Genomic DNA, 17,508 nt, shown 5'->3' on the forward strand with positions numbered 1-17,508 from the left:
AATTAATATACGATTTTTTGGTATTAATGCAACAAGCGGCACCATTATTTGGTGAATGTTTTATTTTTTTCATGATTTTCCCTATTTTTCGTTGTCGAAAAATAAAATAAGATAAAAATTACGTCAAAAAATTTTGAAATTTTGCAGACACGATCTTTACTTCTTTTTGAGCATGCCTGCAAAAAAAAGCCTCAAAAATAAAAAAAAAAAGAAAGAAAAACACTGTATGAAAACCACCGGCCTGCGTAGTGTGGTGATCAGGGGCCAGGATGGTTCAAAAATTTACATTCTTATTTAAGTTTTGTATTCTAAAATTAACACACGGTTTTTAGGAATTAATGCTGTCATGATTCTTCCATTTTTTTGGGCATGCCTGCAAAAAATGAAAAAAAAAACAAGAACAATGCTGTGAAAAAGCCGCTGACCCGCGTTGTGGAGCGCCCAGGGGCCGGGATGTGTGAAAAATTTATATTATTATTTATGGTTTGCATTCAAAAATTAATATACAATTTTTAGGAAATGATGCAACAAGTAATACAATTTTTAATGAATATTCTATTTTTTCGTGGTTTTTTTTATTTTTTGTCTTCAAAAAATAAATAAAATAAAAACGATGTCAAAAAATTATGAAATTTTGGAGACACGATCCTTACAATTTTCTAGGGTTGCTTGCAAGAATTGGCATGAAAAAATGAAAAAAAAAAAGTAAAACCCTGTCAGAAAGTGCCCAACCTACGTAGTAGGGCGCGCAGGGGTCGGGATTGGTCAAAAAGTTACAATTTTATATATGTTTTCCATTCTAAAATTAATATACGATTTTTAGAAATTAATGCAACAAGTGGCAATATTTTTTGATGAATGTTCTATTTTTTATGATTTACTTTATTTTTCATCTTCGAAAAATAAAATAAAATAAAAGGACGTCAAAAAATTATGAAATTTTAGAGACACGATCCTTATATTTTTTTGGGCATTATCTGTAAAAAAAGGCCTCAAAAATGAAAAAAAAAACACAATATAAAAGCCCTCAGCCCCCGCAGTTGGGCGACCAGGGGCACGGATGGGTCAAAAATTTAAATTTTTATTTATGTTTTACATTCTAAAATTACTTCACGATTTTTTAAGAACTAATACAACAAGCGACACCATTATTTGATGAATATTATATTTTTTTTATGATTTTCTCTATTTTTCATCTTTCAAAAATAAAATAAAATAAAAATGACATCAAACAATTTTGAAATTTTGTAGATACAATCCTTACACTTTTCTGGACATGCCTGCAAAAAAAAGGACTCAAAAAATGACAAAAAAAGAGTAAAACACTGTCAAAATACCCCCGGCCCGCGTAGTGGGGCGCCTAGGGGTTAGGATGGGTCAAAAATTTATATTTATATTTTGCTTTCTAAAATTAATATACAATTTTTCAGAATTAATGCAATAAGCGGCACCTTTTTTCTTGAATATTTTATTTTTTTATGATTTTCTTTATTTTTCATTTTAAAAAAATAAAATAACATAAAAATGACGTCAAAAAATAATGAAATTTTGCATACACAATCCTTACATTTTTTCTGGGCATGCCTGCTAAAAATGGCCACAAAAAATGACAAAATAAAATGCTGTCAAAAAGCCCCCGACTTGTGTAGTGCGGTGTCCATGGGTAGAGATAGGTCAAAAATTTTCATTTTTCTTTATGTTTTGCATTCCAAAAGTAATATACGATTTTCAATAATTAATGCAACAAGTGGACCATCTTTTGATGAATATTTCATTTTCTTCTCATTTTCTTTATTTTTCATCTTTGAAAAATAAAATAAAATAAAAACGACGTCGAAAAATTATGAAAATTTGCATACACGATATTTACATTTTTTTTGGGCATGCCTGTAAAAAAAGGCCTCAAAAGTGAAAAAAAAAAAGAAACACGATGTATAAAAACCCTCACCCAGCGTAGTGGGGCGACCAGGGGTCGGGATGGGTCAAAAATTTATATTTATATTTATGTTTTGTATTAAAAAATTAATACACAATTTTTAGGAATTAATGCAACAAGCGAGACCATTTTTTGATGAATATTCTATTTTTCATGATTTTCTTTATTTTTCATTATTGAAAAATAAAACAAAATAAAAACGATGTCAAAAAATTATGCAATTTTACAGGCACGATCCTTATATTTTTCCGAGCATGCCTGCAAAAAATGACCTCAAAAAAGAAAAAAAGTAAAACGCTGTCAAAAAGCCCCCGGCTCGTGTAGTGGGGCGCTCAGCGTTCGGAATGGTTCAAAAATTTATTTTTTTATTTATGTTTTGCATTCTAAAATTAACACATAATTTGTAGGAATTAATGCAACAAGTGGTACCATTGTTTTTTATGAATATTCTATTTTAATGATTTTTTTTATTTTTTGTCCTTGATAAAAAAAAAAATAAAAACGATGTGAAAAAATTATGAAATTTTGGAGAAACAATGCTTAAATTTTTCTGGGGATTCCTGTATGAATTGGCCTAAAAAATTACAAAAAAAGTAAAACACAGTCAAAATGCCCCCAGCCCGCGTAGTTGGTGCCTAGGGGCCGGCATGTTTTAAAAATTTACATTTTTTTTCTGCTTTGCATTCTAAAATTAATGTACGATCTTTAGGAATTAATATAACAAGTGGCACCATTTTTTGATGAATATTCTATTTTTCATGATTTTCTTTATTTTTCATCTTTAAAACATAAAATAAAATAAAAACGACGTAAAAAAATTATGAAATTTTAGAGACACGATCCTTACATTTTTTTTGGGCATTGCCTACAAAAAAGGCCTAAAAAATGATTAAAAAAATGATGTATAAAAGCCTTTAGCCAGCATAGTGGGGCGACCACGGGCCTAGATGGGTAAAAAATTTACATTTTTTTTATGTTTTACATTCTAAAATTAGTACACGATTTTTAGGAATTAATACCACAAGCGGCACCATTACTCGATGAATTTTATATTTTTCTCTCATTTTCTCTATTTTTCATCTTTGAAAAATAAAATAAAATAAAAATGATGTTAAAAAATTCTGAAATTTTGCAGACACAATCCTTACACATTTCTGGGCATGCCTGCAAAAAATAGCCTCAAAAAATGACAAAGAAAGTAAAACACTGTCAAACTGCCCCCGGCCCGAGTAGTGCGGCGCTTAGGGGCTGGAATGGGTCAAAAATGTATATTTTTATTTATGTTTCGTATTTAAAAATTAATACACGATTTTTAGGAATTAATGCAACAACCGGCACCATTTTTTTTATGAATATTCTATTTTTCATGATTTTTTTTCTTTTTCATCTTTGAAAAATAAAATAAAATAAAAATGACGCCAAAAAATTATCAAATTTTACAGGCACGATCCTTACATTTTTCTGGGCATGCCTGCAAAAAAGGGCCTCAAAAAATGAAAAAAAAAGTAAAACGCTGTCATAAAGCCCCTGGCCGACATAGTGGAGCGCCCAGGGGCCAGGATGGTTTAAAAATTTACATTTTTACGTATGTTTTATATTTTAAAATTAACATACAATTTTTAAGAATTAATACAACTAGTGGTACCATTTTTTGATGAATATTCTATATTTCATGATTTTCTTTATTTTTTGTCATTGAAAAGTAAAATAAAATAAAAACGATGTCAAAAAATAATGAAATTTTGGAGACATGATCCTTACATTTTTCTGGGGATGCCTGCATGAATTGGCCTAAAAAAATGACAAAAAAAAGTAAAACGCTGTAAAAAGCCCCCGGCCTACGTAATAGGGCACCACGGGGCTGGGATAGGTAAAAAATTTACATTTTTATTTATGTTTTATATTCTAAAATTAATTTATACTTTTTAGGTATTAGTGCAACAAGCGCACCATTATTTGATGAACGTTATATTTTTTTAATAATTTTCTCTATTTTTCATCTTTGAAAAATAAAATAAAGTAAAAATGACATCAAATAATTTTGAAATTTTAAAGACACGATCCTTACATTTTTCTGGGCATGCCTCCAAAAAATGGTCTCAAAAAATAACAAAAAAAGTAAAACACTGTGAAAAAGCCCCTGATCCACGTAGTGGGGTGCCCTGGGGCAGGGATGGGTAAAAAATTTACATTTTTATTTATGTTTTGCATTCTAAAATTAATATACGATTTTTAGGAATTAATGCAACAAGTGGCACCATTTTTTTTATGAATATTCTATTTTTCATGATTTTCTCTATTTTTCATCTTTCAAAAATAAAATAAAATAAAAATGACATCAAAAAATTTTGAAATTTTGCAGAGATGATCGTTACATTTTTTGGGCAAGTCTGCAAAAAAGGCCACAAAAAAAAAAGAAAAACGCTGTATAAAAACTCCCGGCCCGTGTAGTGGGGCGATTAGGGGCCGGGATGGGTCAAAAATTTACATTTTTATTTATGCTTTGTATTAAAAAATTAGTACATAATTTTTAAGAATTAATGCAATAAGCGGCACTATTTTTTTTAAGAATATTCTATTTTTTATTTTTTTTATTTTTTTCATTTTAGAAAAATAAAATAAAATAAAAATGACTGTAAAAAATTATCAAATTTTGCAGACACGACCCTTACATTTTTTTTGGGCATGCCTACAAAAAATGACCTTAAAAAATGAAAAAGAAAAGAAAAATATTGTCAAAAAACCCCCCAGCCCGCGTTGTGGGGCGCCCATGGGTCGAGATGGGTAAAAAATTTACATTTTTATTTATGTTTTGCAACCAAAAATTAGTATACAATTTCAGGAATTAATGCAACAAGTGGTACCATTATTTTGATGAATATTCTATTTTCCATGATTTTGTTTATTTTTTTGTCTTTGAAAAATAAAATAAAATAAAAATGATGTCAAAAATTTATGAAGTTTTACTCACACAATCCTGAAATTTTTTTGGTCATGCCGCAAAAAAGGCCTGAAAAATAAAAACTAAAAAACGCTGTATAAAAGCCCCCAACCCGCGTAATAAGGTGACCAGGGGCTAGGATGGGTCAAAAATTTACATTTTTATTTTTATTTTGCATTTTAAAATTAATACACGATTTTTAAGAATTAATGCAATAAGCGGCGCTATTATTTCATGGATATTCTATTTTTTATGATTTTCTCTATTTTTTGTCTTTGAAAAAGAAAATAAAATAAAAACGACATCAAAAAATTTTGAAATTTTGCACACGATCCTAATATTTTTCTGGGTATGCCAGCAAAAAATGGCCTAAAAAAATGACAAAGAAAGTAGAACACTGTCAAAAAGCCTCCAACCCGCGTAGTGGGGTATCCAAGTGCCGGGTTGGGTAAAAAATTTACATTTTTATTTATGTTTTGCATTCAAAATTAATATACGATTTTTAGGAATTAATGCAACATGCTGCATGATTTTTGATGACTATTCTATTTTTGATGATTTTCTTTATTTTTCGTCTTTGAAAAATAACATAAAAATTTGACGTCAAAAAATTATAAAATTTTGCAGACACGATCCTTACATTTTTCTGGGCATGACCGCAATAAAAGGCCTCAAAAATGAAAAAAAAAAGAAAAACGCTGTGTAAAAGCCCTTGGTAAGCGTAGTGGGGCGCCTATGGGCCAGGATGCGTAAAAAATTAACATATTTATTTATGTTTTGCATTTTAAAATTAATACACAATTTTTGGGAATGAATGCAACAAGCGGCATCATTATTTGATGAATATTGTATTTTTATGATTTTCTCGATTTTTTGTGTTTGAAAAATAAAATAAAATAGAAACGATGTCAAAAAATTATGAAATTTCATAGTCACCATCCTCACATTTTTCTGGGCATGCATACCAAAAATGGTCTCAAAAAATGACAAAAAAGTAAAACTCTATCAAAAAATCCCTAGCCCGGGTAGTGGGGCGCCCAGGCGCTGGGATGGGTAAGAAATTTATATTTTTATTTATGTTTTGCATTCTAAAATTAATATACAATTTTAAGGAATTAATGCAACAAGCGGCACCATTTTTTTATGAGTATTCCTTTTTTGATGATTTTCCTTATTTTTTGTCTTCGAAAAATAAAATAGAATAAAGACGATGTCAAAAAATTATAAAATTTCACAAACATGATCCTTACATTTGTTTAGGCATGCCTGCCAGAAATGGCCTCAAAAAAAGAAAAAAAAAAAACTACTGTCAAAAAGCCCCCGGCCCGCAGAGTGGGGCGCCCACGGGCCGGGATTGGTCAAAAATTTTTATTTTTCTTTATGTTTCGCTTTCTAAAATTAATTTACGATTTTTAGGTATTAATGCAACCAGCGGCACCATTATTTGATGAACGTTATATTTTTTTTTATGATTTTCTCTATTTTTTGTCTATGAAAAATAAAATAAACTAAAAATGACATCAAACAATTTTAAAATTTTGCAGACACGATCCTTACACTTTTCTGGGCATGACTCCAAAAAATGGCCTCAAAAAATGACAAAAAAAAGTAAAACACAGCGAAAAAGCCTCCGACCCATGTAGTGGGGCGCCCTGGGGCAGGGATGGGTAAAAAATTTACATTTTTATTTATGTTTTGCATTCTAAAATTAATATACGATTTTTAGGAATTAATGCAATAAGTGGCACCATTTTTTGATGAATATTCTATTTTTCATGATTTTCTCTATTTTTCATCTTTCAAAAATAAAATAAAATAAAAATAACGTCAAAAAATTATGAAATTTTACAGACACGATCATTACATTTTTTTTGGTATGTTCGCAAAAAAAGGCCACAAAAATAAAAAAAAAAGAAAAATGTTGTATAAAAATCCTCGGCCCGTGTATTGGGGCGACTAGGGGCCGAGATGGGTAAAAAATCTACATTTTTATTTTTGTTTTGTATTAAAAAATTAGTACATGATTTTTAGGAATTAATGCAATAAGCGGCACTATTTTTTTAAGAATATTCTATTTTTTTATGATTTTTTTTTATTTTTCATTTTTAAAAAATAAAATAAAATAAAAATGACGGTAAAAAATTATCAAATTTTGTAGACATGACCCTTACATTTTTCTGGGCATGCCTGCAAAAAATGGCCTTAAAAATGAAAAAAAAGAAAAATACTGTCAAAAAACCCCCGGCCCGCGTAGTGGGGTGCCCATGGGCCGAGATGGGTCAAAAATTTATATTTTTATTTATGTTTTGCGTTCAAAAATTAATATATAATTTTCAGGAATTAATGCAACAAGTTGTACTATTTTTTTGATGAATATTCTATTTTTCATGATTTTCTTTATTTTTTGTCTTTGAAAAACAAAATAAAATAAAAATGATGTCAAAAAATTATGAAATTTTACCGACACGATCTTGACATTTTTCTGGTTATGCAGCAAAAACGGCCTCAAAAATGAAAAAAATCAAAAATGCTGTAGAAAAGCCCCCAACCCGCGTAGTAAGGCGACCAGGGCTAGGATGGGTAAAAAATTTACACTTCTATTTATGTTTTGCGTCCTAAAATTAATACACAATTTTTAAGAATTAATGCAATAAGGGACACCATTATTTCTTGAATATTCTATTTTTTTTTATGATTTTCTCTATTTTTTGTCTTTGAAAAATAAAATAAAATAAAAACGACATCAAAAAATTTTGAAATTTTGCACACGATCCTTGCATTTTTCTGGGCATGCGAGCAAAAAATGGCCTCAAAAAATGACAAAGAAAGTAAAAGACTGTCAAAAAGCCTCTAACTTGTGTAGTGGGGTGCCAAGGTGCCGGGTTGGGTCAAAAATTTACATTTTTATTTATGTTTTAGATTCCAAAATTAATATACGATTTTTAGGAATTAATGCAACATGCTGCATGATTTTTGATGAATATTCTATTTTTTATGATTTTTTTTATTTTCTGTCTTTGAAAAATAACATAAAAAATGACATCAAAAAATTATAAAATTTTGCAGACACGATCCTTACATTTTTCTGGGCATAACCGCAATAAAAGGCCACAAAAATGAAAAAAAAAAAAGAAAAATGATGTGTAAAAGCCCCTAGCCTGCGTAGTTGGGCGCCCAGGGGCCAGGATGCGTAAAAAATTAACATTTTTATTTATGTTTTGCATTGTAAAATTAGTACACAATTTTTATGAATTAATGCAACAAGCGGCATCATTATTTGAGAAGAGGTGCTGGCTTTCTCTTTACCTTTGGATTGAGGCTGCGGGACGGGCTGAGGCTGCTGGTTGCCTAGGAGTTGAATCCTCAAAGAGGCCATTTTTGTGCAAATGACTAGTCAGCATGTAGTCAACAAACAATTATGCCAAATAAGATTAAGGGAAGTGTCGAGCCAAGCCCAGGAGTTTACCTTCGTCCCTTAAATGAAAATATTCACGGACGGCGGGAAGATGAGAAGGGTCTGGAAGGTCAAGAATCAACCCTGCCTCTCTGAGGTTGGACTCGGTCAAGAGGGTGTCGATATGGCGAGCCTTCTCCGGGTACAAAAAGGCCTTTTCAACCCTCGCCAATCTATTTCCGGCAAGCTTCGGCCGATCGTGGCTGACTGTAGGATAAAAGGATTGTCAGCATAAAAAAAAGAGGGAGAAGAAAAGGAAAGGGATATAAACGAAGTGTCAAATTCTCACCCATATTCCCGAATGAAGTTTGCACCTTCCTTTGGCGGGGTATACAGTCGTCGGGGTGAAAATTAAAAGGCCCTCGAATCATGAAAAACATGGATTTCCACCCACGTGACGACGAGGGGATACCTCGTATCAATGTTCCAAGCCTAGGCTGGGATCGTCCATGTCCACTCAAAAAATACCACCCCTCGTATTTGGCGACGTGGCATAATCTTTACATAAACATAAATTCATCCAGCGGTAGATCCATATCAAACCGCTGGCTCTAAAAAACCCAGGCGTCGGCAAAACAGTACCAAAAATTCAGCGCCAATTGGGCAGGAGAGATGCCATAAAAATGGCAGTAGTCTTTAACGAAGGGATGAACTAGTAAGGTCGTCCCTGCCGTAACAGCCCGAGTATACACTGGGAGATACCCGGTAGGAGGCATGCTGGTCCTAAAATGTACATCCGGGAGGAGGTACTCAAACCATCTCCTGTCGATCCAACCTTCCTTAACAGCCCGAATAATATCTTTATTTCAGACCCTCGACGCCACGACATCAGCCGTAAAAAATGGCATGTCTGGATCTCTGCTCATAGCAGCCAAGGGGGCATTCACCATTGAAGCGGCGACCCCACTTATGCTGCCTCCCGTGAAAGGAATCTTATTTACTTCTTCCTTAAACATGCGGTCGACACTGTCAAACTCGTCACCAAAACCCTCGCTTGGTCCGCCCATGTATTCTTCTATTTCACTCAATATTGAGTTGTCGTCTGATGAGGAAGACGACCACGAAATCTCCACCACAGAAGGGGAGTCTGGTCGCACAACGGACGGGTCCTCTCGACAAGTGGGGTTTGAGGCCATTGTTCTGGTGGTGAAAAAGTATAACACCCTGAAGAATTAATTGAGATTAATTAAGGTAATTGAGATTATTAGTGTGCCTAATCTGGATTATTAATTGAGTATTAATTAATAAATGTTTCTGACACGTGTAAGTTTAAATAGTTCTAAGGTATTTAAATTATTCTCAGTAATTTATTTTAAACCAGAAGTGTGTATGGGCGCATTTCTGGACTGCTCTTTTAAAAGATTGACACTTGTCCATTTTCTTTTCTTTTCTTTTTCTTTTTCCTTTTCCTTTTCTTTTTTTTCCTTTCCTTTCCCGTGCACCTCTCACTCTCTCCCACTCTCCCGTGCTCTCTCTCTCTCTCTCATTCATTTTTGTCCCAAATGAAACGGATCTTGAACCAAGGAAAGATATAAAGAAGTTTTCAACGTCAAGAGAAGGATTCGAGGTAAGATTACTGAAAGAACCTCTCTTGAATCTCAAGTTTTTGAATTTCAAAACTTATTTTTGGTTTAAACCGGATTTTGATGGTTTTTTGAGTAGAACTAAAGTAGAAATTGGAGATCTTGGGTTCTTTGGACTTGTTTTAGGACCTAGAACCCAGATCTAGTGGTTTCCCTTTGAAATATCTCGATTTGGGACTGAGATTTGCAGGTTTTGGACTGGTTTCCGTGAGTTTCTCTCGCACAGCTGATTCCACTAGTCGACCTGTGCGGTCGACCGGATCACATGGAAACTGGTTGACTAATGCGGTCGACCGGATTGCAGGCTGACCGGTCGACCGGTCCGATCGACCGGTGTGCACACTACCGGTCGACCGGTAGTGTTGCACTACTCTGTCACCGGTCGACCGGTTGACACGGGGTTTACCCTGATTGGCCTGAAATTGCTGTTTTAACCCCTGTTTTCGGGGAGAACCCAAATTAGCTTTATTTGGGGACTTGAGATAAATGGATTAGCATTGTTAATCCTTGATTTGAGATTGAAAACCCTTGGAATGATAATTTGAAACATGAAAATGGATTAGGGCACACTAATTGAAAATCTTGGTACATAATTGAGATTTGGATCGCTTTAGGAATGAGAATTGATCCTAAAGTGTTGTCTTGCTCATGGAACCTCATGGCTTATCCAGTCATGGGGCCCACGGCTTGAGTAGTTCGTGGGGGCGTATTAACGATTTCAAAATGTTAATGAATGATTTCTTAATAAAGAGATCTTGTGAACTGGTAATAGAGTCTATTGCTGTAGGCCTAGATAGGATGCGGAGAGTGCATCCTCGGGGGCAGAACCTGAAACTCGGTCTGGGTAGGCGAGGCACTTGGTTAGGTAAGTAATTTGTACTAATTACTTGCTGAAGCCTGTAACATGGTTATTTTCAGTTATATTTCCTTTGAGAAAAAGGATGTGAGGTTCCAACTGTTCTGTCGGGACTGAATGTCTTATTTTATTTACTTATTCATTTATGTATTTCCTTGCACACTTATTATTCATTTATTTATAACGTTTATTTCAAATTATATCCTACTGGGCCTTTCGCTCACGTTTTATGTTTCAAATGTATTAAACCCTTCCCAGGAGACTCTAGGAGCGGTGCACAATAGCTGGATAATTGCTACGGAGTAGCTGAGTTGTGCTGCTGTTGGAATCAAGTGAGGATCGTGGACATCCTCTTAGACAAATGTAAGGAATTTGAGAAATTCTGTAAACTTATGTCATATTTAGATTAACTGGACTGTGGTCGATGTCTGTTGTAATGATTATTTACATGAGCATGTATGTACAATACTGTATGTCCTGTGGGGTGGAGCCCTGTGTGTCAGAGGCTCCGGGATTCCGTAGTAATGTAATAATATTTTAATGCAGTTGAGTGGGGCTTGTCTGGGAATCTGCTTTATTAATCCCTAATCGAGCTCCATGTCACCCACCCCGTTTGGGGGGGGGGGGGGGGGGGGTGGGGGGGGGGGGGGGGGGGGGGGGGGCGTGACAAAAGAACAAGGAGCTAAAGTCAAAATCCTAAGTCGAGAGGAAGTAAACGACGACCCTACTAAAACGACCACTGCTCAATTACCACTAAGCGCCTCTCAAACATAAACGTCGACCATTCATTCAAAAATGGTAAACGGTGAATGTTCATAAACAACCGAGGTTTATTTGAACCCAGGAGTTAGAGACCACAATCAGCCAGAAATCAGAAAAAACTATCCTGCGTGGGTCAGGCAAAGCATAGGGTAAGGTCTCTATCCCCTACATTTTACGTATTAACATGCATATGGTTCAATAGGAAAGACATTGAGTCATTAAAACAAAATACGAACGAGCAATCATTAAAGCTTACCTATAAATTGAAATATGGGCAAAGACGAGTTCCAAGATAGCTTCACAAAGCACTGAGGAGAGTAAGGGATGCGAGTAGGAGTCTACGAGAAAGAACTCAGGCAGAATAACGGCAGTTCAAGAAGTTTGGTAAAAAAAATGGCTTCGGTTCGAGGAGTATTTAAAGGAACCCCTGGCTGTCAGATTAAGTTAGTAAAATCTAACGACAAGGGCATCTTGCCCAGATCTAACGGCAACAAGCGAAGGCGGGGAAGTGAGAGGGCACTATCAAAGGGCTCATCTTCGCTTTTTCAAAAATAAAGCCTTACGTCAGCCTGGTGAACTGACTGACGCGACGGTTACGTTCCTCGAGGAAAGCTGAAGCGTCAAGACTATCATTACGAAAGAAGGCTCGGAATTAGGTTCCCACACCTGGGGCACAGAAAGACACCCGAACCTAGCTCGAGGCTATCTAAAGGAAACCCTCGACCTGGGGAGCAGCTGTTGTGTGGGAAAATGCGGGTGACATGTGGAACGGTGACAGTGTGACACGTGGCCCTACTCTCCCTCAAACGTTGACAACCCTCGACGCTTGAAGCTCGCTTCCCCTCGACGCTGTAAAGAAAGGCCCAAATTAGGGCGTCGACCAGTTGTGCCGTTGAACTTAAAGCAATACTTCCCCTGTAAAGGGTCGACTGTCAGTGGACATAAGGTCTATGCAGTGCAAACGGCGAGGGGAACACTCTTAAAAAAGGAGCCTGACATCCCAAGTTGCGTCTAGGGATACGTCTGCAATACGGGCATTAATTGTAAACCCCTAAACCGCCCTACAGTGGGCAGTGAAGGATTACAGGAATCCATAGAGCCGTAATAGGAGACCAATTGGCTGAGTGAACAGTCTAAAAGGTGATTAGTGGGCTATGGTCTGAGCCTAGAAAGGTAGGCCACTCGAGTACTTCTACCTATGGAGAAAAACCACCCACGAAGGAAGCTTGAGCTATAAAAGGGGCAACGCCCCATACACAAGGGAGGATGGACTTCTCGAGTATTGAAGGATAGAGAGAATATACATGCATTGTAACAAGTCCAAAAGAAATATATCATGCACAAGTGGATGTAGCTCTTCATTAACAGAGTGAACTACTATAAATCTCGTGTGTCTTATCATTCAAGCACTACACTCATGCTTACTAAACACAACAAATACTTTATAGCATAATTTTAAATATACCGTTACTTTCCAGCCGGTAACCCAAGGGGATACCAGTGGGTAACCCGGCGTATTTCTGTTGATGGAATTCAGCCATCAACCATAGTCATCAACAAGAGACTGCCGTTACCAATGCACCTGGAGGTAGTCCGCCATAATACCAAAGTTTCGGTAGATTGGTAGTCGATTGCCATGCATTTAATTTTTCTCACCAAAAATATTTTTAAAAATCATGAAAAACACCAAAACAATGGTTCTTATTAGAATAATCCACAAAAAATTCGAGAAGATCGTCAATGGAGATCCAACCACAAGTCGGTGATGAAGCTACAATGGTAGGACGCGCTAATGCGCGAGGCCTCATGCGACGACATCATATGCAGAAATGTATGCAACTTGTGGCTCCACCAGCACCCCGACAAGATTGACTCCTCGAGGTGAGGGCGGCATCGTGCTCTAATCTACAAATCCCAAGCGACGAGTGCGGTACCAAGAGCAATGTCGTTTACTTATAAACATACGAGCCCGAGTTTAGCCGTGATATAAAAAGTCTTACAACTCTTGTTAGTTATATATTAAAAAAAATACACTACATAACATGCTTATAAGAGTTTGTATTGAAACAGTGTTTAATGAATTTTAAAAAAAAAATTACATGATAATAATTATAATAATATTCACGTTTTATGTTACAAAGTTACCTAAAAATTGTTACAATGATTTTACTTTCTAAAATATTTCAAATTTTTTTTTGTAATTTTCAACATGTAGAGTAAGAAAAAAAAACACACACACACACCATTCACGCATTTTGTATTAAAAAACACCATTCACACTTAAGTGTCTTTTCTTCTCGATTGTGGTTGCAAAAACTGCTTTTATTCTATGACTGGATCATTGGTCATACTTCAGTAGACTCTCTTTCATCTGGGGAAAAAATAAGTTTCAGTTGTGTCTCCAAACTTTTATGATAGGGCCAAAATGCTTATGAAGATGATTTATGTTGACGGTTGAATTTCACTAACAGAATTATGCCGGGTGATCTCTTAGTACTCTGTTGGGTTACCGGCATGAGAACGTTATATATTTGGTGTAATACTGCTAAAGTGTTGTTTGTGGTATGATAATTTTAGTAGTGCGGAAGTGGTGCTTGAATGAATATAAAAGACATGTAAGTTTTATAGTAGTTCACTCTGTTAATCAATAGCTACATTCATTGTGTATTGTATATCTTTTTTCTCTATTGTAGTTACATAAAAGGATCCCCCTCATCCTTTGGGGCTCTTCCCCTTTTATAGCCTAACGATTACTTCGTGGGCGGTTCTTATTTGTAGGTCCTTCCACTCGAGCGGCTTACTACCCTATGGGCTCAGATCATAACTTGTCAACACCTTTTGCACTGTTCACTCATCTAATTTGTCCCCTATTACGGCTCTGCAGATTCTGTAATCCTCAACCGTCCATTACAAGCGGTCTTAGGGACTCATAATCAATCCTCGCGTGCAACCTGCCTGTGTCAGGAATCTTTATTGAGGCACTCCGTAACCAGGATTATGTCCTCGACGTCTATACTAGAGAACTAGGCTCTTCGCTTGACTGACTCTTGTGGAGCTTCCAATGCGCAAGTTATATTGGCCTCGACGGTCTTGAGTGATCAGCGGTCTAAGAATTCGTCCGTACATTTAGCATTTCTAACCATTTAGAAGGAAAATAAGGCCCAGACATTGACTGTTATCTGTCGTGACAAACATAGAGCCACATAGAACGCTATTATCGTCCGACGTGTTAGCGCACATTTTCCCATATAACAATTTACATTCCAATTATGAAATTTGGCCAAATCCAGAACAAACACGACAGTATCCCGTTACGTATCTATCACGGATACACGACCGACGAGGGAAATCAGGGAGAATATTGGGCAACAACCAACAAACGTTTCAACGGTTCACCGAAAATTTGCGGGTCGTTCAAAAGTTGTACTATCGCCGTCCAATACATACTGTATAATATAATGGATCATGACGTCATGCATTTTGGCTGCTTCCTCGCTGGACAAAAAGGATGGTTTGGAATCTGCAGCTACAAGTTTCTTGTAATTCGAATATATTCCGCTGTCCAAAATTAAAAAGTTCATTACGCCCTTTTATACGTAGTTAAAATGGTTAAAAGGAGTGAAAGAATTATTTTTGCGAATATCGCTTAAAGAACTGATTTGTGTGATTATGCATCGAATGTAGGTAGCAGCACAAAAAAAATAAAAAAATAAAAGACGGAAAAATTATTTTTGCGAATATCGCTTAAAGAACTGACGCCTGACGATTTCTCATTGTGTTTATAGTTTACCAATTTCATCAAAAAATTAAAAGAAGCAAACAAAAAAATTCCACTTTTCCAGAGCATATATTCTGTCTTTCTGTCTCTCCCTCTCTCTCACATTTTAACTGTCCTCTCTAATTTATGTACAGCCTCAAAATTATTTTTTTTTCCGGGAGGGAAAGAAAATCAGAAAAACAAGAAAACAGAGAGTTTTGCTTCTGGCCTCTTCTGAAATCTTAACCTTTTTCTAATAACCGATCAAAAGTCCTATTCGGATTTCCTATTCTCTAGTATTAACTTTCTTCAAAATGTTTCAAGACCGTTTCTCAATCGAGCTTCGTGATTCCAATGCGCTTAACCCCGACGTTTCTCACGCCTTCACTGCGCGAAACCTCGAGGTTCTTTTCAATGTCCGCCATGTAATCCCTCACTTCCTTCCTTATCATCTCCTGCATCAGAGATAAGAACTCCGGTCCAAAGCTTATCGCATTCTTCTTCTCTTGCTGCGCCGACGTCGTTTTGACCTCTCGGTGGGGATCCGAGTCACGGTTTGGGCGCTCGACGGATCCAGTTCCAGGCATAGACAGAGTGAGAAGAGTCGACGGCTCGCTGAAGCTGTCGTTTACGATGATTTTGTTGTCCTTTTGGCTCGGAGACTCGACCTGCGTGGAAGGCGGCAAGATCGCGCCGGTTCTCGCCACAGGCCGAAACACGCGAGGGAGAGACGTCACCGGAGCCGCCGAATCGCTCGCGTCAGATCCGGAAGGGCTGCTGGAGCTATAACAGAGGCCGGAAAACGACGCCGGAGGCGCACTCGCTAATCTTTTCCGCGGCCGGAGAATCGATAGCTCCGCGTCGAGCAACATCACGCCGTCATCGATCGCCGACGAGCACTTCCTCTTCAAGGTCGAGTTCCAGTGGTTTTTGATCGCGTTGTCCGTACGGCCGTTGAGCAGCCTCGCGATCGTCGCCCACTTGTTGCCGTACTTGGCGTGCGCGTGGACGATGATATCGTCCTCCTCGGCTGAGAACGGGCGGTGCTGAACCTCCGGCGAGAGCTGATTGCACCACCGGAGCCGGCAAGATTTGCCGGACCTACCGGGAATCGATCTGCTTATTATCGACCAGTTCCGCGGGCCGTATCGTTGCACGAGACTCTGCAACAACTCGTCCTCCTCGTGGCTCCACGGTCCCTTTACCTTATCATCTCTCTGCGAAGACTCCATTGTCGATCCTCGATCAAAATCCATCTAATCAAACGAAACCCTAGAAAAAAGTAACGACCTCGAATGTTGAAAGAAGAAGAACCTACAAATTTTTCACAGAAACTGGAAGAGGCGGTGCAGAGAGAGAGACGAGAGAGGTGAGGCCTCTTTGTCGTGTGAGAATGAGGAGAGGAGTGGTTTATAAAGAGAGCGTTAGGGTAACAGATATAGCAGGTTAACCGAATCGGGTAATGAGCGTTACGGTAAGCGGTAGTGCTCGGTTGCCCGTTACATAGTATACAGCTGTACATTACCTCCGCTCAACGCCACGTACGCAGCGCAGATTTTTTAGAATCCGTCACTAAAATTTCGGGAAATTTGGAACTTCTCGAAGGGACGGTTAGTTTCCCGTTTTGACCTGTGCAGTTATGGAAGTTACTGAAAGCGATTTTGCTTTTTCCTCTGAAGACGGAAAATTAAAAATATCGCGACAAACTGAAAAGAGGAGAGATCGCAAAGAGATTTGAAAGGGGGGGATTTCAGGATAAGTTTGACTCAACCAGGCTGGATAGCATCACGTGACGGATTTTTGTTTCGCTTCAAATATTAATTTTTTTATTTAAAAAAAAAACATCGTAGTGCTGAGGTGGACAAAACGACAAGAGCGGTCGTGGAATGGGAAAACGGATCATTACTGACAAGCTGGCAGTACAGCCAGTATGCTTGGCGCACAGGTGATACACTAACGGCCATATGTCATCCGACACGAGGCGGTTACCGAACTATGACAGATTCTTAGATCTCGTTCGTTTTATAGATTTAAATTTTTAATTTAAATTGAGATATGATATTTTTTAAGAGTTTTTAACTGTAACAGAAAAAATTAGATGTAATATTTTTTAAAAATTGTAAAAATTTAAAACTGAAAACTCAAATCGATAAAATAAACGAGACTTTATTAAGGGTCAGAGTCGGTATTTTTATACTGTCACGGTGGTGAGGATATTT

General features: G+C 36.8%; 1 protein-coding gene across 1 annotated transcript; it reads right to left on the reverse strand.

The window, feature by feature from the left end:
- Positions 1–15,294: 15,294 nt before the first annotated feature.
- LOC21409653 (transcription factor MYB44) lies at positions 15,295–16,654 on the reverse strand. The gene has a single exon (XM_010097982.2). The coding sequence runs from the start codon at positions 16,543–16,545 to the stop codon at positions 15,622–15,624; it is 924 nt and encodes a 307-aa protein (XP_010096284.2). The 5' UTR covers positions 16,546–16,654; the 3' UTR covers positions 15,295–15,621.
- Between the last annotated feature and the right edge of the window lie 854 nt (positions 16,655–17,508).

This window comes from Morus notabilis, unplaced genomic scaffold, assembly GCF_000414095.1.
Source record: "Morus notabilis unplaced genomic scaffold, ASM41409v2 Scaffold115, whole genome shotgun sequence".
NCBI lineage: Eukaryota > Viridiplantae > Streptophyta > Magnoliopsida > Rosales > Moraceae > Morus > Morus notabilis.

Excerpts from the sequence above, each read along its gene's own strand:
- LOC21409653 (XM_010097982.2), bottom strand. The coding sequence starts at position 16,545 with ATGGATTTTGATCGAGGATCGACAATGGAGTCTTCGCAGAGAGATGAT.